The sequence below is a fragment of the Microchirus variegatus genome (assembly GCF_963457635.1).
Source record: "Microchirus variegatus genome assembly, chromosome: 1".
Classification (NCBI taxonomy): domain Eukaryota; kingdom Metazoa; phylum Chordata; class Actinopteri; order Pleuronectiformes; family Soleidae; genus Microchirus; species Microchirus variegatus.
Genome location: NC_139802.1, coordinates 19906046 through 19927921, shown reverse-complemented (window position 1 = coordinate 19927921; position 21876 = coordinate 19906046). Strand labels below are relative to the sequence as shown.

At 41.4% G+C, this 21876-nt stretch overlaps 2 protein-coding genes across 4 annotated transcripts; one reads left to right on the top strand and one right to left on the bottom strand.

Annotated features, from left to right (window-relative positions):
- rbm42 (RNA binding motif protein 42) lies at positions 1-4587 on the bottom strand. 3 transcript variants are annotated; one of them, XM_083891980.1, is made up of 12 exons: positions 4469-4587; positions 3979-4035; positions 3055-3190; positions 2894-2963; positions 2611-2682; positions 2205-2359; positions 1900-2064; positions 1639-1773; positions 1430-1547; positions 1042-1139; positions 864-960; positions 1-497 (listed from the first exon to the last, which is right to left on the bottom strand). In XM_083891980.1, the coding sequence occupies exons 2-12, from the start codon at positions 4032-4034 to the stop codon at positions 385-387; spliced, it is 1215 nt and encodes a 404-aa protein (XP_083748106.1). In that variant the 5' UTR covers position 4035; positions 4469-4587; the 3' UTR covers positions 1-384. The 3 variants fall into 3 exon arrangements, with proteins under 3 accessions (XP_083748106.1, XP_083748105.1, XP_083748107.1); XM_083891979.1 differs by having other exon boundaries at positions 4146-4571; XM_083891981.1 differs by having other exon boundaries at positions 4254-4571.
- A 203-nt stretch (positions 4588-4790) lies between these two features.
- LOC310936048 (aldehyde dehydrogenase, mitochondrial-like) lies at positions 4791-21048 on the top strand. The gene is made up of 13 exons (XM_083900073.1): positions 4791-4934; positions 7561-7665; positions 8290-8430; positions 11345-11424; positions 11554-11665; positions 13810-13938; positions 14070-14183; positions 14970-15072; positions 17227-17411; positions 17639-17803; positions 19014-19171; positions 19472-19586; positions 20724-21048. Exons 1-13 carry the CDS (start codon positions 4821-4823, stop codon positions 20754-20756), a joined length of 1554 nt encoding a protein of 517 aa, XP_083756199.1. The 5' UTR covers positions 4791-4820; the 3' UTR covers positions 20757-21048.
- The last annotated feature ends 828 nt before the right edge of the window (positions 21049-21876 follow it).

The following is a 21876-nucleotide window of genomic DNA, read 5'->3' as shown; positions in this document are numbered from 1 at the left end:
CTGAGGGACAAGTCAAAAATAATAGTTGTGTTTATCTACTGTGTAGCACAACACACAGCTGCTTTCAGATGAGACACTGATGTCTGGACATTCTCTGGAGTTTAGTTGGAGAGGCTTCATGTGTGAACACATTTTCTCTGGAGTGAACGTATAATCCACAGCGAGTCGTCCTGCCTCCTGCAGGCTCAGCCCCTCTCCCCTGAATCCTCTTGTGATTCTGCTGCTGTTGTAAATGACTTTAAAAATTGATAAATTTGCTGCTGTGCTTGTCATATGTGAATGGTAAACTCCAGAGAATGTCCGGACCTAATTCTCTGGACTTCATCATCCAGAGTTCAAATCAGAGAACGGCTCGAGACGCACGCTCTTGACTTCATTGGGCCATTATCTCAGGCCCAGTTTCTTCTTCTCTTTCTGTTTCTTGCGAACCGTTTCCATGTTTCGGTCCTTCCACATGCTTTTCCTTAGTTTGATGGGCCGACTGCCAACGTACTTCCCTGGACAGAGTATGGAAAATAAACACTAGTTAATAATTAAATATTGAACCACTTAAATTTGAAGGGAAGAATCATGCTTTCTGTGGGCAGGGTTTCTCAATGTCTCAATCCTGATCCTGTAGGATCCACTGCCCTGCATGTTTTAGATGTTTCCCTGCTCCAACACATCTAATTCAAATAAATGGGTCATTATCAGGCTCCTGCAGTGCTTGCTGATGAGCCGACCATTTGAATCAGGTGTGTCAGTGTCTTACAGGACCGGGATTGAAATGCAAACTGGGGCTCCGCGGACACAGAATGTGAGTAGTACGACTTGGCCCAGAGTGCTCAGGTGAATAGAGGTGAAGAATATCTGATGGAACTAACCGTTCATTTCTCTCATGGCTCGGACGTAATCATTGGGGTCTTTGAAGCTCACAAAGCCGTAGCCTTTGGTTTTTCCTGTACGTTTGTCTCTCACCACCTGATGACACACACAGCAAAATCTGAAGAGGATCTGATTGTTGAGAGGCGTTTACAGGACGACAGCACAGCAGAGACCAACCTTAGCTTTGAGGAACGACGGGTATCTGCTGAAGGCTCTGGCCAGAATGTCGTCATTGACCTCATTACCCAGATCACCGCAGAAGATGCGGAAGTCATCTGCAACAAAAAAGACGGAAGTAGTAAGTGTTTGTTCTCCTCTTTTCGTCTGATTTTCAGTCACTGTTGTCCTTTGTAAGGATGTGTTTATGAACAGTCCCTATTGAATAACTCCACAGAAACAGAGGAACAAAGACAAGGTGACAGTGAGTGTTTCCATCATAAGTCTATTTATACACGTGCATAAAAAAGGAAAAGGAAAATACTAAAAAAAAAGTAAATTTGTCTGATCCCTGACAACAGCATGTGGTTGTTTGTACTCTGTGTGTGACAGCTGCAGTGTTCTGTACCTGACTCCCACTCCAGCAGGCTAGGATCCTCCCAGGATATTCCTGCTGCAGTACGGATACACTTCTTCACCTTATCCGACTTTCCTTTCTTCTTGTCCTCTGTAACACTTTCCACAGGCTGAAACAAAACAGTATACAGTATATAATGTAAATCGTTTTTTTCTTCTTCTCCATTTTCTCTTTACCAGAACGTTGTTGTTTGCATGTACCTCAGGCTGGGCTGGCTCAGGCTCAGGCATACTGGGTCCAATCACGCTGCCGCTGTCATCACTCTCCTTCTTGTCCAGCAGACCTGCTGCCCTCACCGCTGCCTGCTGCTCTGCGACCCGAGCTGCCAGTTCCTCCTGAGAAATCCACATCCACTCAGTTGAACACCTCATAAATGCAGTCCTTAAACGCATAGTCCTCAATATATACTGTGAGCAAGCACGATGGACTTTAAATCACGCAGAAACACAGAGTACTGATACCATTCTGGCTTGTCTCTGAGCTCGGACATCTATTCTTTTATGTGCGACTGGAGCAGGAGGCGCAGAGTAGACGGTCGGTGCTGCCTGGATAACCGACTGCGTTGCTTTGACCGGAGGCGGTGGTCTCGAGGTCGGAGGAGGCGCCATAGAGACCATATCTCTGACCTGAGTGAGACGGACACAGAGACACAAGGACTCATACAATTTGATTTACTTTCTTTTGGAAGACCTGATTAAATAATAAAATGGTGTCAACACAGTGAGACATGGACACAGACTGAAGGAGAAACGGTTGTTGCTCTGACCTGAGGTGGAGCCGTCATGTGCTGGATGGACTGAGGAGGTCCCTGAGGTGTCGGGCGCGGCAGGGAAGGGGGAAGCATCATGGGAGGAGGGGGAGGAGGCCGGGGCATAGGAGGGGCGACTGGAGGGGCACGCATCATCGGCAGCCTCTGACCGCCTGACAACATTGTTTACATTATAGTAACATACAGCATGTTCCACATGAAGGCAAAGAGAAACAGTCATGTATGTTTCCACTAAAATGACGCCTCAGTGTGACGCTCTGCATCTCCTCCAGTTACAATATAAGAATAGAATAGAATGCACTTACTGTAATTTTATCAGTATTAAATGGTTGTGCCATTACAAGAACTTCCTTCTGTATTTAAACAAGAATTGCATTTTCTAGCAGACTAGTGGTGACCTTACCAGGCCTCTGCAGGATGTGTGGGACAAAGGCTGGTCTCATCATGGGCGGAGGAGGAGGACGTATTGGAGGGACTGGGACAGACACAAGACACACAGTGAGTGGACAACAGTGTGTAACCAGAGCACAGCATAGAAACACAGATACTGAAAGTGCCCAGTTGACAGGAAAGTACACTAGTAAATTTTAAACAACAGAATGATGTTGAACAGTACATAATATGCAGTTTAGCATATCTTATTTCAAAACCCTGTTTGGTGAGCACATGTGAGAGTTCAATTTTACCTGGTCCAACAAAGACCGGGGGTGGGGGACCAACAAAACTAGCAGCTCTGGCTTCTAATGTCTGCTGGACCTAAGAGAGAAGACACAAAACGAATGACCTCAGCACCATCTTCTGGATGGAGGGTAAAGTATTACTCAGTTACTAGCAGAACAGTGCAAACCTGTCTGTAGGTGTTGGTGCCTATGATGGGTCGTATGAGTGGAAGCGCTGGAACAGCCAGAGCCATGGGGACGGTCTCCAATGCAGGTGGACTTCCTGACACTGGCACTGGTCCACCAAGAACCTCCTGCTCAAAACTACAGCAAAATAAAATGTAGACAGACACACAATAACATAAGAGGGACAGTTAACATTTGTATTTATTAACTGAATTCTAAAGCCAATTTCTTGACTTTAATCTGGGTGGACCTGGTTTTTCGAGAGGTGTGTATGATTAACAAGACTTAGCAGGTAACATATAGTAAGAGTTAAATCCATGAGGAACTGAGCAGGGAATGGAAGTAAGAGATCAGGATTAGGTCATTTATGATTCTGATTCAATTCCCTTACAACAACAAAAAACATAGTCTTAACACACTCACACAAACATTTGATCTAATATGAAACAAAATGTCTGTCAACTTGACTGACAGGTCATTGATTAAGCATTAGTAATGCTGATCATGTTAGAGAAATCAATAATAACATTGCCAGACTGTCGTACAAAATACCTTAATGTTACATTAACAGGTTAGTAAAGAGAAATGTGAAAGCAAAAATCTTGGACCTTGTTCAGAATTGGTATTAAGATCCATCCTGGGTGAAATGATCACACGTGGACAGCTCTAAGAGTTCATCCCATGATCTTATCACAAAAACCACATTCCTGAGCATGCATTGACGCAGGATGGATGTTAATACCAGGTATAAGTGAAGATCATTTTAAATAACATCTTCCTGCAATAAAGGGAAAGATACAGACTCCTCGCTGTGGCAATGTATGGAAATATTTACAACTTTACTCATTCACACGTATCCCAAACATGCACACATTAGCCATGATCAACTTATATAGAATGTTTTTTATTGTGATGTATGAACTCACAGAGCCATCTCTGCCTCCATCTCTTTCAGACGCTCCTCTCCTGACTTTAGCGCCATGCTGCGAGAGAAACAAACACGCATCAGAGACATAAAAGTGCATTAAAAACTAACTATAGTAGAACAGTAGATTCACTTAAAAATGGCTCCACTGTTTTGATTCAGGCTCACATTTGATTGAAGGCTACAGCTGAAGTGATGAACAGCGGTTAGCAACATTAGCAGTAGTTTGAGAGTGGTGAACAGTAACACTGGTTACATCGTGGTTTTATTACTGACCTTCATCTACGATGAAGACGCTTTTAGTGAGAAAACACTGACGTCAATCAGTAAATAACGAGCCGAACCTTTCCACCGGACTCTGCAATGTTGTTCGCTAGCACACAGGAGAGCTAGCAATGCTAGCAATCGAAGTAGCTCCTCTGTCGCAACCACACAACAGCCAACCTTACCACACTAACCGGTTACTGTTTTCTACGCTACAATTAACTTACCCGACGAACTAATGCTGAACTTGTTGCAAAAAATAAAGCGCTTTTAAAAGTAAAAACCACGAGCTATGGGGCTGACTAAATAACTGATAATGCTCTGTCTTCTTCTTCTTTGTTGTTTAATGACGGCTGGCAAACGACGTATTGGTACACTACCGCCACCAACCGGTGACCCCTGCTCTGCACTCGTTGTGTGCACGGTACAACAGTGCCCTCTATCGGCCCCACGCGGTAACAGAACACAGGACAAGTGGGAGAGGGGTCATGATGGAGGTGAGATAACGGGGTGGGCGGAGCTTGTCACGTTTTAAAGACTGGTAGAGCTCGCACTCTCAGGCGGAGAACCTGAACAACCATGCAGCGTCTCTTTTCTCGCACAGTCCCCGGACTGAGTCGCCTGTCACTGCGTCACTTCTCCGCCGCCGCCATACCAGCACCGAGCGGCGAACCGGAGGTCCACTACAACAAGGTACTACTTTATAAACGGAACACGTGACACCGAATAAAGCAAAACAACAAAACGTGGTCTGAAATGTTTTTTTCTTTAGTTGCTCATAAATGCAGTAGAATCCGTCAGTGGTTCGCTGGCTACCTGTATTTTTGTAGCATAAACGGCGATAAAAAATCGAACTGAGCGCGTTCTCGCTGCTGCTCGGCGCGTTCACGAACACTTAAAAAAAAAAAAAAATAGTGTCTCTGGTGAAGTTGTGTATCTTGACGTCGATGCATTCCTGGATCCAGACTGCGGAAAATTAACCACGCAGACTAAATTCAGGTAGGATTTATGTAACGGTCGGTTAGTGAGGCCCTGTCAGGGTCCACAGATATTATGGGTCGCAGCAGATTTATTTCCGGTCTTCAAATGAAACCTCTGAATATTTTAAAATCTTCGGTTTCATCCATTTTTTCGCTCCACATGGTTAAAACATAGTACAGAGCAGTGTCAGACTTTTACTTTCTTTTTGAAAAAAAGTTATTTATTTATTTCAGTCCCACCTTCCTCTGGTTGTTGTGGGGATCATGAGACCTGTATCTCAGATCCACTGAATCCACTCGAATGACGATAGAATAAGACATTAGAGCAGTGTTTCTCACTCCACTGTCCTGCATGTTGTAGGTGTTTCCCTGCTCAAACACACCTGATTCAAAAGGTCAGCTCATCAGAAAGCTCTGCTGAAGCCTGATAACACATTTGTGCCAAGTCTTTTCAAAGACCTAATTCTTCAACTGTGTCACAAATATTTTTCTCTCTCTCATAAAAAATAAACAGCCCAAACATGACTCAGCTAAAATGCTTTTGCAGATTGTTCTCGTTGACCTTTGTAACTGGTATTCTCTGCACAGAATGCGTCGTAACAACGGAGAAATAAGGCCATTAACGCCATGTCATGTTTCAAACTCTTTAGCTTTATACGGTTATAAAAGCAACTTATCTCTGCGGTCCACATACATAAAGCATTTATGTATGTGGACCTTCAACATTCTTTATCTTGTGCGCACAAGATAAAATAAAATCACTTTCTGGGTGTTTTACTGAGAATTGTACACGCCTTTTTAAGTGGGTATTTAAAACAAATATATGATAATGTTCTGCTGCCTTTGGCCAGGACGGTAACAAATAAAGAATATAAATGAGAAATTACTCAATAATGAAAAAAAGAAACACTATCACCTGACTTTAGTTTTACCTAAGTGGTGGAAAATAAGTATCTGGCTCTCGTCCTTATCGCCTAGTGTCAAATGGAAAGAGGTTTGTACAAACAAGTCAACCAGCACCTCCTCCTCTTTTATGATTTGCTGCTACACCTGAGTTAAAGGTGCTGCTTTCGAAGTTTAACTGTCTCATAGGACACTGTGGAGAGCGGACCTGTCAGAACCTGTCAACACGGTGTTTACATCAGACCACAAACACAATCCAGGTCCTGCACTGAGTCACATCTGCAGTTTTAATCCTATAATAACTGATCTGTCTGGACCTGTTAGAATGGCTGTGCCGTCACCACTGCTGACTGCATTCTTATTAATCATGACTTTTAATTATGACCTGTATTGACTTATTTGTATGTGTGAGCTGTTAATTGATCGCTGATCTGCCACTTTTTCTTTTAATCAATCACTTTCTTTGTTCCACTGAGAGGAGAATTGCAATGAAATTGTGTCGTACTTCTGTTCAGTTATTCTGTTCTTTTTATATGTTTTTTTTTTTGGTGCGACATCTATGAATTCTATACACAGTGTAGGGCCACAACTACCCATTATTTTCACAATTTATTTAAATGTTGATTTATTTCTTTGGATTCTTCGATTAGTTTTATTTTTGACAAACTTGGAAATGACATGATAGCAAATGTCTTGTTTTATCCACACACAAAAAAGATTCAGTTTTAATGATTTTCTTACTCTTTCTTGTAATGTGACTAAGCAAGGAGACATGTACCCCATTTCTCCAAGTGAACCTAGTTCCCTGGTGTCCTAATGAACAGGTCTGTGACATGCTTTGGTCAAAATACCTTAAGGATGAAGCACCAAAGGAGTTCAATCACCCTGCCAAAGCAGCAGTTAGCATTTAGGAAAGCCATCATTATTGCTATCATATATAAAATGTATCCACTGGACACGTAAATCCTCTGAGACTGGAAGTTTGTGTAGAACTCTGTGCTGCACTGTGCAGCCAAAAATAGAACACTTTGCAGACCCGCTCTTCCAGATACTATTGCCCTCACCTGCACTCTTGCGTTTTTTTAGGGACAAAGCGGAGCGCGAGAGACAACAATTGCAGGAATGTCTCATTGTGACGTAGCATTGAGTGCAGAAGTCATCACTGTGTGTTTTATCTCCTGTACTTAGACTGAGGAGGACCACAAAAACATGACTGAGTCATCTTTTTTCACACTTTGCCGACTGATAGGGCCACAAGAGTCCTAAATATAAGTATTAAAATGATTAAAAAGTTGATTTTGCATAAAATGTCCCCTTTAAATGGTGTTAAATTAAGTCCGGTCCACAGCACACAGTGGTCTCTCACTGCTTTGTTGTCTTTTCCTGCTATACACTAAATGAAAACCAAATATTTGTTTTGTTTTTTAATGTTTCAGCTATTTATCAACAATGAGTGGCACGATGCAGCGAGTGGGAAGATGTTCCCCACCATCAACCCAGCTACAGGGGAAGTCATCTGTCAAGTGGCAGAGGCTGCTGAGGTGAGTGTCCTCTGAAGTGAACGTGAGGTGAATGAACATCACACGCTAATGCTTTGTGATACTTTTTATTTGAGATACCGATTTGTTTGTTTTTTTACTCTGCGATCACATCTTTCTAGCTGAACCTTTTACTTGTTTCTACAAGTAATAGAGTCATATTATACCCTTTAAAAGAGTCATATTATACCCAGTGACATGCGGTGAGCTCTAGGGTAGGCAGGCAGTCACAGACCAAGATGTACACATACCAAATTAGTATTTCATACGTTGCAGACAGCACACCATGCAATCTGAGAATATCAAGATTGTAGTACTGTACTATAACAGAAACTTAAACTGTGTAGAAACTTGCATGTGTGTGTTAAAGAGAGGGAGGGAGGTAGAGAGAGTGAGTTAGTTCAGACTTGCTTAGTTCGATGACAGAGTTATATAAACTCGATGACAGAGTTATAAAAGTATCCTGACTTGGCCTTCAGTTTACAGAGTCTACAGTTGCTCTGTCCTTTTTCTTATACCATTCCTTTTTAAAAGTATGTATAACTTTCTGTCCCTTCCTTTGGAGATGTTCCTTTAAAACCACCAACTCCCTTAATTAATCATGTTGTATGTTGTTAATATTTCCAGGCAGACGTAAACAAGGCAGTGAAGGCAGCACAAAATGCCTTCCAGTTGGGGTCACCATGGCGACGGATGGACGCCTCTCATCGCGGCCTTCTGCTCAACCGATTGGCCGACGCCATCGAGAGGGACACTGCCTATCTTGCTGTAAGTCAGTTGTTCTTCTCGGGACACTGCACTGATTTTAATTCATTTGCACAGCTTAATACCACAGCTACTTAACCACAGCTGTGTGTTTATTTTTGATGGTCGGTGAGAAAATCCACCTCCTGAAGCTGCAGTACAACGCCACGTGTTTTAAAAATAAATACATTTTTAAAAGGTTAAAAAAGTTAACCTACAAAGACTATACACTAGAGTTGAAACGATTAATCGATGAATCGATTATTAATCGATTACTAAATTAATCGCCAACTATTTTGATAATTGATAATCGGTTTGGGGGCCCACGGTTGGTGTAGTGGTTAGCACTCTTGCCTTTGCAGCAAGAAGACCCGGGTTCCTGGGTTCGAGCCCCGTTTGGAACAACTTCGGAACAAGGGCCTTTCTGCAAGGAGTTTGCATGTTCTCCCCGTGTGTGCGTGGGTTTTCTCCGGGTTCTCCGGCTTCCTCCCACAGTCCAAAAACATGCGATATGGGGATTAGGTGAATTGATCACTCTAAATTGACCGTAGGTGTGAGAGTGTGAGTGAATGGTTGTTTGTCTATATGTGGCCCTGTGATGGACTGGCGAACTGTCCAGGGTGTACCCCGCCTATCGCCCAATGTCTGCTGAGATAGGCACAGCACCCCCCGTGACCCTCTGGTGGAGGATAAAGCGGTAGATAATGGATGGATGGATAATCGGTTTGAAGCTTTTTTCATGATTAGAACAAGATTTCTGATTGTTTTAGCTTCTTAAATGTGATTTTTTTTGTTTCCTTGCTCCACATAACAAAGAAACATTAAAACTGAATCATTTTGTTTGAGTTTGTGGACAAAACCAGACTTTGGAGAACATCATAATTTCCAGCTTTGGCAAACACCGATCAACGTTTTCTGACATTTTATGGACCAAACGATTCATCGATTAATCGAGAAAATAATCGATAGATTAATCGATTACGAAAATAATCGTTAGTTGCAGCTCTACTGTACACCACTCCAATCTGGAGCTCTCAGATCCAGATTAAACACAAAGCTTGTGTATATAAATGTGTATGTGTGTGTGTGTGTGTGTATATGTATATGTATATGTACAGTACAGACCAAAAGTTTGGACACACCTTCTCATTCAATGAGTTTCCTTTATTTTCATGACTATTGACATTGTAGATTCACACTGAAGGCATCAAAACTATGAATTAACACATGTGGAAATATGTACTTAACAAAAAAGTGTAAAACAACTGAAAATACGCCCTATATTCTACTTTCTTCAAACTAGCCACCTTTTGCTCGGATTACTGCTTTGCACACTCTCTGCATTCTCTTGATGAGCTTCAAGAGGTAGTCACCTGAAATGGTTTTCACTTCACAGGTTTGCCCTGTCAGGTTTAATAAGTGGGATTTCTTGCCTTATAAATGGGGTGGGGACCACCCCAGAAGTCAGGTGGATACACAGTTGATAGTCCTACAGAATAGACTGTTAAAATGTGTATTATGGCAAGAAAAAAACAGCTAAGTAACGAAAAATGAGTGGCCATCATTACTTTAAGAAATGAAGGTCAGTCAGTCCGAAAAATTTGGAATACTTTGAAAGTGTCCCCAAGTGCAGTTGCAAAAACCATCAAGCGCTACAAAGAAACTGGCTCAAATGAGGACTGTGCCAGGAAAGGAAGACCAAGAGTCACCTCTGCTGCGGAGGATAAGTTCATCCGAGTCACCAGCCTCAGAAATCGCAGGTTAACAGCAGCTCAGATTAGAGACCAGGTCAATGCCACACAGAGTTCTAGCAGCAGACACATCTCTAGAACAACTGTTAAGAGGAGACTGTGTGAATCAGGCCTTCATGGTAGAATAGCTGCTAGGAAACCACTGCTAAGGACAGACAACAAGCAGAAGAGACTTGTTTGGGCTAAAGAACACAAGGAATGGACATTAGACCAGTGGAAATCTGTGCTTTGGTCTGATGAGTCAAAATTTGAGATCTTTGGTTCCAACCACCGTGTCTTTGTGCGAAGCAGAAAAGGTGAAAGGATGGACTCTACATGCCTTGTTCCCACGTGAAGCATGGAGGAGGAGGTGTGATGGTGTGGGGGTGCTTTGCTGGTGACACTGATGGGGATTTATTTAAAATTGAAAGTATACTGAACCAGCATGACTACCACAGCATCTTGCAGCGGCATGCTATTCCATCCGGTTTGCGTTTAGTTGGACCATTTTCAACAGGACAATGACCCTAAACACACCTCCAGGCTGTGTAAGGGCTATTTGACCAAGAAGGAGAGTGATGGGGTGCTGCGCCAGATGACCTGGCCTCCACAGTCACCGGACCTGAACCCAATTGACATGGTTTGGGGTGAGCTGGACCGCAGAGTGAAGGCAAAAGGGCTAACAAGAGCTAAGCATCTCTGGGAACTCCTTCAAGACTGTTGGAAGACCATTTCAGGTGACTACCTGTTGAAGCTCATCAAGAGAATGCCAAGAGTGTGCGAAGCAGTATTCAAAGCAAAAGGTGGCTACTTTGAAGAACCTAGAATATAAGGCGTATTTTCAGTTGTTTCACACTTTTTTGTTAAGTATATAATTCCACATGTGTTAATTCATAGTTGTGATGCCTTCAGTGTGAATCTACAACTTTCATAGTCATGAAAATAAAGAAAACTCTTTGAATGAGAAGGTGTGTCCAAACTTTTGGTCTGTACTGTATATGTATATATATATGTATATATATGTATATATATATGTATGTATATATATATATATATATATATATATATATATATATATATATATATATATATATATATATATATATATATATATATATATATATATATATATATATTAACACTCCATATCACATAACAACATATGCTATAACTACAGTGCATGCAGAGCTGATGTGTTGTTACCACAGGAACTGGAGACGCTCGATAACGGGAAGCCTTACTCTATCGCCTACGCTGTGGATGTGCCCCATGTGGTCAAATGTCTCAGGTTATTATTTGCAGTTATTTGCACTTCAGCTTCTGCATTTCTCTTTGGATGTGAATGTTCTGAATGTCATAGACGAGACCAAGTAGCTTTGCTGTGAGCTTTGAACCAGTTGTGTGTTTTGTTATGTAGGTACTATGCAGGCTGGGCTGACAAATGGGAGGGAAAGACCATTCCCATTGACGGGGATTATTTCTGCTACACCAGACATGAACCCATTGGAGTCTGTGGACAGATCATTCCGGTGAGGGCCACAAAGTTTCTCAGCCTAGCACTACACTGTCTTTGAAGGGGAGAATTGAGGTGTGTGTATCTTTTCCTTCCTTTTCACTACTTTTTCGGATTGATCTATAACTCTTTTAAATGTCTTTTACTGTATGTGCATGTGCTATATTTTTCCTTTTTCCATCCCCTGATGGCCGAGCAAATATTTGTTCTGCTGCTGCTGTTTGTCAGCACAAATGTCGCGATGAGATCTTTGGTCAGATGTATTGGCTGAACCCTCCCGGCATATCTTTTATCAAACATTCGAAAAGGAGCATAGAAATGTGAGCTCAGGGTGTGGTTTGGTTGGCACTCGGATGAACCTTAGTATGAGTGTATGGAAGTGTAATTGAAACACAGTGTAGAAAAACAGTTTGTATATTAACCTCTTCTTCCCTGACCCTCTTTTTGGAGTCCCTGTTCGAAAATGACATGCCCAGACTAAATAGAGTAAATCTCTGCAGTTACAAGCTCTATGTGAATTATCTTGGTATCAAAATCAAGATAACACTTGTGAGATTCCACCAGAGGTGTAAGTTTCACTGTAGATGTGAAGACAGCACATGGAAGACGGGATAAATGAAGGATTTTTTTCTCTCGCCTTAATAAATGTTGTATGTTAAAGCAAATATCACCTCATTAAATATCATTAAAATATGCAGTAGTAGCTTAAAAACACATGGAGGTCATGTCACAACATGTGGATGAGCTGTGCAAAGTCTGATGCTGCTGAAGTGAAGCAGAGTAAAGTTTTTAGTAAAGAGATAGGCGTTCTCTCGTTTGGCACCATCTGTGCCATTTGAGATTTCTTAGGTACCAAATTATTAAAACCCATCTAATTTAATTTACATGTCACTATTGGTCTAAAAAGAACTTGTTTTGAAAAAAAAAAAAGTACGAAAACACGCTGTAAATGAATGCTCCCTGTGCGGTGCGTAATAACAACTCTGTGACTCTGCAGCGTCTTCAGTTACGCAGCGCCATAGCGCTTGCTTACCTTGGTCAATTAGGGTAATTGACAGCTCGTTTTAAACCTCGTTTTAAAGTGTGAATCACTTCATTAGTAAGTCAAAATGACACAAACGCATTTGTGTGGACATTCGCTCTTCTCTCATCAGAACGATCTAATGTCGCTCTGTAATGATCAGTCAGACCGGGATTTGTCCCCAAAGCATGCTGGAAAGTGTAGTTCTTCATTAGAAGTGATTTTGTTCTGGTGGAAATAACTTGTTTTGATAAACAGCAAAGGTAAGACAACATTTCTGCTTGTATTTCTTGAAAGTCAGTAGTTGTTTTGCTCTTATTTTGGGGCTGGATCAGTGAATCTTGGTCATAGAGTGATAACAATGATACAGATAGAATCTGGGGGTTCTCCTTTGTCCAGCCGACACATGTTTTTTTTGTTTACATAATCACGCTGATGCTGCGGTGCCGCTTATCAACGTGCGCTGTAAAGTTTTTTTTCGCTCCTGTTGGTTTGATCCATCTGTGTTTTAACTGTGTTTCGTGAACATAAGAATGGTTTATATGAGATTTTAGCTGAGTGGACCACATACCACACACGATATTCAATGTCACCATTAAATTGTACACACTTCAAATGTATGTGTGTACAATTTGTAATTCGTAATCACACGTGTGCAATTTGTAACGCGTAATCACACGTGTGCAATTTGTAACGCGTAATCACACGTGTGCAATTTGTAACGCGTAATCACATGTGTGCAATTTGAAACGCGTTATCACACGTGTGCAATTTGTAACGCGTAATCACGTGTGCAATTTTTCACGTGTACAATTTGTGACGCGTAATTACACACGTGTACAATTTGTGACGTGTCATTACATGTGTGCAATTTGTCACATTTACAATTTGTGACACGTAATTACACACATGTACAATTTGTGACGTGTAATTACATGTGTACAATTTGTGGCGTGTAATCGCACACATGTACAATTTGTAACGCGTAATTACAAATGTGTAATGTGTACGGCACATGCAAGGAAATCCTACCTGGCCCTAGAAGGCCCCACCCTTCTAAATTCTGATTCTGAGGAGCAGCTGAAGATGTGTTGATGAACAAGAAAAACAGACGTTTCACACGTTCTCTCTCTCTGCAGTGGAACTTCCCTCTGCTGATGCAGGCATGGAAACTTGGCCCTGCACTCGCAACTGGTAACACTGTGGTGATGAAGGTTGCAGAGCAGACACCACTCACAGCACTGTATGTAGCCAGCTTGATTAAAGAGGTACTTTAAGAGGTTTCTTTATCCATTTACATTCTAAATACAAATAACCATATTTTTTAAAGTAAAATTGCTAATCAAACTTGGTATAACCACCGTTTCTTTACCTCTGGTTGACGTGGTTTTCCTTTCAGGTGGGTTTCCCTGAAGGTGTTGTGAATATCCTACCTGGCATGGGACCTTCAGCAGGTGCTGCTATTGCGAGGCACATGGACGTTGACAAAGTGGCTTTCACTGGATCCACAGAGGTAGGAATATTGCCCGTTTTTTGAGTAAATTATTTGTCCGAGTTCAAGTGGAGTTCGACAACCTTTTTAAAACACTGGGTGAAGTAGATTTATTTTGCCAGTGAGGAAAAGCAGATTCATCAGCTGCAGTGTTTAACTTAAGTCATTTGTTGTTTTTGTGGTTGATTCACTACTGCCTTCAACAGTGAGTTCAAATGTGTTGATTTGAAATCCTTTATTTAGATGTAAAAGTTAGGAAAGAAATGTGCCAAACCAGGCAGATTGTCACTATGGACTTTGGTGTGGGAGAGTGAGTGTTTGTAATGAGGGAAGCCAAAAAGGAAGACATTTCGATAACCTGTGACTCAAAGATAATTCCTCACTGTGGCTTCATACACACAATGGAGTAATGACCTCCAAACCAGTCAGACCTGTAGAGTGTGTGAATCTTATTATATAACACAAGTGCTGCACAGGCAACAACAAAAACACGACAGAAACAGGTAAAGCAAATCATTCTACATATAAATATAGATTCATACAATAAAAATAAGTCTAGCTCATCCTGAATTGAATTCTAAGCAGAGGAGGTGTATTTTTCAATATGGACTTCTAGAGTTTCTAGAGTCTGGACTGTACTTACATAAAAATACAAGGCTCAATCACCTCAGGCTTTGCACCTTGTTCTAGGAACAGCCATAAGCAAGTGGTTGGATGATCTTGTTAAAATCAGTCCTGAACCATACAGGAAGCCAGCAGTATAAGTAAAATAATATGAGCTATGTTTTGTTTTGTTTTTCCTTTCAGGTGGGTCATCTAATCCAGCAGGCATCAGGCAGCAGTAACCTGAAGAAAGTCACTCTGGAACTGGGAGGAAAGAGCCCCAACATCATCATGTCTGACGCCAACCGTATGTGTTGCATGTGCAGCTCTTTGTTTGTTTATATATATATATATATATATGTATGTATGTGTGTGTGTATATATATATATATATATATATATATATATCCCCTAGACTGGGGCGTAACATATTATCCACATCGGATAAAACAAGGTGCATCAAACGCTGCAATGTTATCAGATCCTCCGTCTCCACCCCAGCCTGAAGTAGCGCCATGGGATCCACTCCGTGATCCAGGCGCAGACCCGGAATGAGGACAGGAGCAATCGCGCCTTCCTCCACGGGGTCGCTGAGGGCTGGTGTGTCGCGGTAGCCGCCGCTCCCACTCCCGCGTTAAAACCCGGAGAAACTTCATCTGACTGCGGTTGCGTCTCCACTGCAACTATACCCCTCTCCACCAGTCTCTCTGATAACACTTGTTTAACCTCGGACTTAAGGGCATTCATAGGAACAACAACATCAAAAAAAGCAGCAATCACCAACAAATCCTCTTTAGTACATCTATCCAACTTATCAAGAGTAGGAGCCTGTGCAAATTCATCCATATCGAACGTCATCTTACGCCTCCATACACGTAGAAAAACTGCCAACCAACAGTACAAACGAATTAACCTCCGCGACAATTATGTTACGCCCCAGTCTAGGGGAATAGGGGCACAACATAAACGAGACAGAGAATGACTTTTTGCAGTATAAAATGATAATATTTATTGTTCACAGTGCCAAATGCAATGTATCAGATAGGCACAGGCACAGTCACAACCAAATAAAACAGAAAAATAAGTGAAGCATCTCTTCGGGGTGAACCAAGGCCAAAATAATAAACATAAGAAACTACCTTCTCAAACAAAACTAACTTGCCCTGGGGGAGAAAATAAAGAAGAAAAACAATTACAGAAACTAAACCTAACTTCCTGAACTAACAGAAACAGGAGAAAAAAAGGGGAATCAAAACAAATGGCAGTTACACCCTTACTGCTTCCTAACAAAAATAAATATCACAAAACAACAGTGTTATCCCAACAATAAACTTCACAATCGGTGACCGTCCGATCAGTCAGAATATTCCGATTTTAATAAGCCGATCAAAATGCACCCGCATCGCGCAGCATCAGCAACACACATGCACGCGACTACACGCACATGTAGTAGAGTGTAGGGCTGGGCGGTATACCGGTTCACACCTAATACTGTTTTTTTTCCGTTATGATATGAATTTTTAATATACAGCCATACCGGTGTATTTGATAACACAACATCCGCGCAGCTGTCTGCTTTGCGAGTGAGCGCTCTGCATGTAAACGTTTCATTAATGTTTATATATTTGTTTCAATCACTGATTGAAGCCTGTCATATTTAAGACAAGAGTCAGGATCTTAAATCACTTGCACAAAAATTTTGATCAGCACTCAGCATTTGGTTGTTTGTCATTTAAACCTGTGTGCGCAGCGAGCGCGAGGCATTGTTGGCACGGGGCAAGAAAGAGAGAGAGACAGAGAGAGCGAGCGAGAGAGAGTGAGCTCTGAGCTCTTGGTCATTAGTTAATTTACTTATTTGTGTGTAGGTACTATGTTGTGAAATATGTTTAAACTTAAATAAACTACACATACAGTTAGTGATTAGTTTTTGTATTTTTAGTTGGATATTGGATGTCAACTGATTGTATTTCTATGTTAAAATGTTATATTCAAGAAAATATGCAAAAATATATATATTTCTGTATGCTGTAAAGTGGTTTAAAAAATTGAAATCTGAATCGGCGAAAATCGGTATCGGCAGGTCAAACTTCTTGAAAAATCGGAATCGGCCCCAAGAATGGCAATCGGTGCATCCCTAATATATATATGTGTATATGTATATATATGTGTATATGTATATATGTGTGTATATGTATATGTGTGTATGTATATATGTATATATGTGTATATATATATATCTATACATATAAACATATATACATATATACATATATATGTATATATATATATATATATGTGTATATATATATATATATATATATATATATATATATATATATATATATATATATATATATATATATACATATATACATATATACATAATCAATAATTCAAATGACAAACACGTTTTTCTTACAAAAGGTAAAATATATATATTTTTTGTCTTTTCCTCCCACAGTGGAAGACGCAGTGGAGCAGGCGCACTTTGCTCTGTTTTTTAACCAAGGCCAGTGTTGCTGTGCAGGCTCTCGTACCTATGTCCAGGCAGACATCTATGATGAGTTTGTGGAGCGCAGCGCTGAGCGTGCAAAGAGCAGAGTGGTGGGAAATCCCTTTGACTTAAAGACCGAGCAGGGACCTCAGGTAACACACGCGCACACACGCTTCATCACAATTAAATCATTCCTTTAACATTATAATTTAATCTATTAAAGATTCATCACCTATGTATGAAAGTGAGGGGTTGAGCGGAGGAGTTGCACACTGGACCTTTTTTTTTTTTTTTTTTATAAATATAAAACTACTTTACTAAAACTCGGTGCCTTGGCTCCCACATAGCTGATGCTGTTGCTGTGTCACCGCCTCTACAGGTGGATCAGGAGCAATTCAACAAGATCCTGGGCTACATCAGCAGTGGGAAGAGAGAGGGAGCCAAGCTCATGTGTGGAGGCGGCGTGGCTGCCGACAGAGGCTACTTCATCCAGCCGACTGTGTTTGGAGATGTCCAGGACAACATGACCATTGCCAGAGAGGAGGTAAGATAGTTCTGAAGATTAATATCATTGTGTATTAGGGATGCACCGATTTCCATTTTTGGGGCCAATTCCGATTTTTCAAGAAGTTTGACCTGCCGATACTGATTTTAGATGATTCCGAATTGAATTTTTTTTTAATTTCTCAAAAATGATATTCGAATATTCCCTCTTTAAAAACACAGATATTCTAATATATTCTCATAGTATTTGCATCGCGCATCTGGTGTGCGTTACATCCGCTGCATCTGGGGGCTTTCCATCAGCCAGACTGTCAGGTGATGACAGCATGACGTTAATAACAGGACAAACTACTTCAAGGAGACATAACTACCTGTATATGTAGTTTATTTAATGTTAAACATATTTCACAACATATTACCTACACAAAAATAAGTTAATTAACTGATGAACAAGAGCGCAGACCTCACTCTCTCGCACTCGCTTTCTTTCTCTCCTGCCCCGTGCCAACAATGCCTCGCGCTCTCTGCTCATACAGGTTTAAATGACAAACAAATGCTGATTGCTGATCAAAAGTTTGTTACAAGTGATTTAAGGTCCCGACTCCTGGCTTCGTTCAGTGATTGAAACAAATATATAAACATTAACAAAATGTTTACATGCAGAGCGCGCTCACTTGCAAAGCAGACAGCAGCGCCGCGGCTGCGCGGATGTTGTCTAATCAAATACACCGGAATGGTGGTATATTAAAAATTCATATGATAACGAGAAAAATAAATGGTATTCAGTGTGAACCGGTGTACCGCCCAGCCCTACACTCTATTAAAATCGGAACATTTCTGACTGACCGGCCGGTCGCCGATTGGGGCCGATCACGTGAAAATCGGCCGGATCCGGTCACTGGCCGAGCAATCGGAGCATCCCTATTGTGTATATATTAGTGCGTTAACTGCCGTACCGTTAACGCGTGGCACGTTTCCATGAAGACTGACCCGAAAAAGAAGCGTGACATCATGTTTACGTGACTCTCGATTGTTAAAATGAGTCTCTAAAGTAACGCTAAACTTTAAAAACAGAGGCACACGTCCGCAGCACACGGGTACGCTGGTTATTTGTAGCGATGCTCTTTTCATTTAATAAACAGACCGCTCCGGTTTGTCTGTAAGCGCGCTAACGGCGCTAAACTCAATTTACTCAATTAATCGAGCAGCCCTACACTGCAGCTGTGTGACTGTCACATGTTCTCTTGCAGATCTTTGGTCCAGTGATGCAGATCCTCAAGTTTAAAACACTGGAGGAGGTGGTGACAAGAGCCAACGACTCTAAATATGGTCTGGCAGCTGCTGTGTTTACTAAGGACATTGATAAGGCCAACTACATCTCCAATAGTCTCCGTGCCGGCACAGTCTGGTAGGAGTGGCACTGCTGAAATCACTGAATGAATGAATGAATGAATGAATGAATGAATGAATACTATCTGAGGCATTACCTTACCTAACCTTTAGGTATAAAAAAATTAAGTTTGGGAAGAATTACAGGTAATTCAAATCCCTCTATCCTGTGCTGTTCTGGTGTGTACAGCAGCAGTTACAAGCAAATAAATGGAGATTTTATTTAGAATGTTAGTAATAATGATTATGGATGTTCTTTCTCTCATAAATGGAACATTTTATATTTACATAATGTGACTAATCTGTGTGTGTTCTCCAGGATTAACTGTTATGACGTGTTTGGGGCTCAGGCTCCATTCGGAGGATACAAGGCCTCAGGCAACGGCAGGGAGCTCGGAGAGTACGGTCTGGACAACTATACAGAAGTCAAAACGGTAATAACTAAATGCTACACTCGACAAAAATATAAACGCACAAAGAAAAACTTGTAGTGGTTATGTGACAAAACAGAGTAACTATCCAAAAATAACAGTACAACTTTATCAATAAAGTGGCTTTAATTTGCGAGCATTAGGATCGATTTCAAAACAAAAGTCCTGGAGCAATGGCAGGAAGAACACAATGGGGGTTGATGATCCAAGTTCACAAACTTCAGTAATGTGTGTGTCCACCATTAGCCTCATGCAGAGCGGTACACTGGCAACAGCAGATTGTCGATAGTGGCCTGGAATGATCTTGGAATGTTGCACGTTCAGTTGTGTTGCCACAGCTGTAACGCTCAACCCAGCACTGCCAATGGCACGCTCCCTCATGATTTGTGACATCTGTGGCATATTGACAAGTGACAAAAGTCCACATTTTGGTGTGCCCTTTTATTCACCAGACCATAAGGAGTGTCTTGTGTACTGGTCACACATATTGACCACCACTCTGCCATGCTCCATGACTCTCGTGAGTTGAAATACTCAATCTGAGATTGTAGTCAATGGGAGTGGCCAAGTGATACTGGACTACTGGGTTTGAGCAAAACAAATCATTCCATAAACAAATGCATCAAGAATCTGAGAAAATGTCATGCCATTCTATTTTTGTTCACCATTTCAAGTTTGTGCGTTTATATTTTTGTTGAGTACAAATGTATACTGCTCCATGAATCACTCAGTTTACTTGCAAACAGTCCAAGATCCATCTATTTCAAGCACACGTGTCTGGTTCCTTGGTTCACATCAAATGTCTTGGACTGAGTTCACTCCGACCCAAACAAACTGCACCAAGTGCTTAAATTTACAATATGTAGGTCAGTCATCCAGTTTCACCACTCGCTCTGTGGTGTGTGGATCTTCTGCTGCTATGATAACGTCTGTGTGGGCTCATGTGAGAACCCACCAACATATATTTATTTACTAAAACAATGTGACAAGTACAGATGGGAAAGGGATAAGAAAACCAACTGTAACTGTGTAGTCAACATTAATTATTGCTTATTCACGGTGATAAAGTGCAACCTAACTATTCTTGACTTGTTTATCAGTGAGTGTGAGCCTCTTTTTTTTGTGTCCGTGTGTTGTCAGGTGACCATGAAGGTTCCACAGAAGAACTCTTAGACATCTACAGTGAGTCCACAGCTGATGACTGTCACCATGAAGGCTGCCTTGGAATTCGTTCTTACTGGTTCTTACTGTTGTTTTTTTTACTGCTGCGTCACACATGCACGGTACATTCCAGTAAAACATGAACAAATGAATTCTGAGAATAGAAAATAGTTCATAATTATTCTCACCAACTTTTCTGCCCGATTTGATGCAATAACACGATAGAGTCCAGGCATTCACTCTGTATTTGTAATCTGCAGGCTCTGAGATGTCTACTTTTTCAAAAATAAATACATTTGATGTACTCGTCTTTGTGTTTATGTGTGTATAACATCTTGAATTAGTCCCATTAAGAAAATGACCATCATAACTAAGTGGTACGTGTGGATTATTTGAAGGTTTGTGGCTGTGATAAGTACAGCTGACCACTAGAGGTCACAAGTGGGGTCTGACTATTTGAAGCTTCAAATCTTTTTTTGGTTCAATCAGGAAGAAGCCAAAAGCTTTCACAAGGCTTCATCTAGACATCCCTAGACGCACCCTTGTGAAAATATCCAGCTGTAATCAAACTAACAAGAACTATTTATTCCCGAACTTTAAACTTGAACGCACGAGTCATGCTGTTACTTTGTCAACCTTTCTGGACTGTTGATCTATCCAGTTTTTATAATACATCCATGGTTGGAAGTGTTTATTTATCAAGTAACATGGAGCCGCAAGATGGCGGCACCCGTAAAGCAAGGTCCTTTCATCAAATTCACTCAAAAGGCTCATTCTAAGACTTAAAAACTAAAAGGCAATTAAATGTAAATATGTTATAAATGCATTCAATCCCATTGTGTGAGTAGTGATTACCCTATCTGCTAATTTGCCCTCCTAATTCTCATGTACCGGACCTTTATCACGACCACCGGAGATCGGAGACGTCGAGCGCAGCCGATTTCCGGGTCACGTGGTTGACGACTCACAATAATGAGTGGAGCTGAGGGACCGAGGTGATAACAATGGCCGCGCACTGAAAGACACCGGAGCAGGCTTTCGTTCGGAAGCGGTGCCTCACGTGACCGCTTTGGTGAACGGCCGTGCCGGTGGTAACGGAACACCCATGGGTTCACCGCCGAGCCGAGCGGCT

Excerpts from the sequence above, each read along its gene's own strand:
- rbm42 (XM_083891980.1), bottom strand. The coding sequence starts at position 4,034 with ATGGCGCTAAAGTCAGGAGAGGAGCGTCTGAAAGAGATGGAGGCAGAG. Across the intron at positions 2,683-2,893 it reads CCCGGTCTTTGTTGGACCAG|TCCCTCCAATACGTCCTCCT; the intron begins GTAAAATTGAAC and ends TGTCTGTCCCAG. Across the intron at positions 498-863 it reads AGCCATGAGAGAAATGAACG|GGAAGTACGTTGGCAGTCGG; the intron begins GTTAGTTCCATC and ends TACTCTGTCCAG.
- LOC310936048 (XM_083900073.1), top strand. The coding sequence starts at position 4,821 with ATGCAGCGTCTCTTTTCTCGCACAGTCCCCGGACTGAGTCGCCTGTCA. Across the intron at positions 4,935-7,560 it reads CGGAGGTCCACTACAACAAG|CTATTTATCAACAATGAGTG; the intron begins GTACTACTTTAT and ends TTAATGTTTCAG. Across the intron at positions 13,939-14,069 it reads TAGCCAGCTTGATTAAAGAG|GTGGGTTTCCCTGAAGGTGT; the intron begins GTACTTTAAGAG and ends TTTTCCTTTCAG.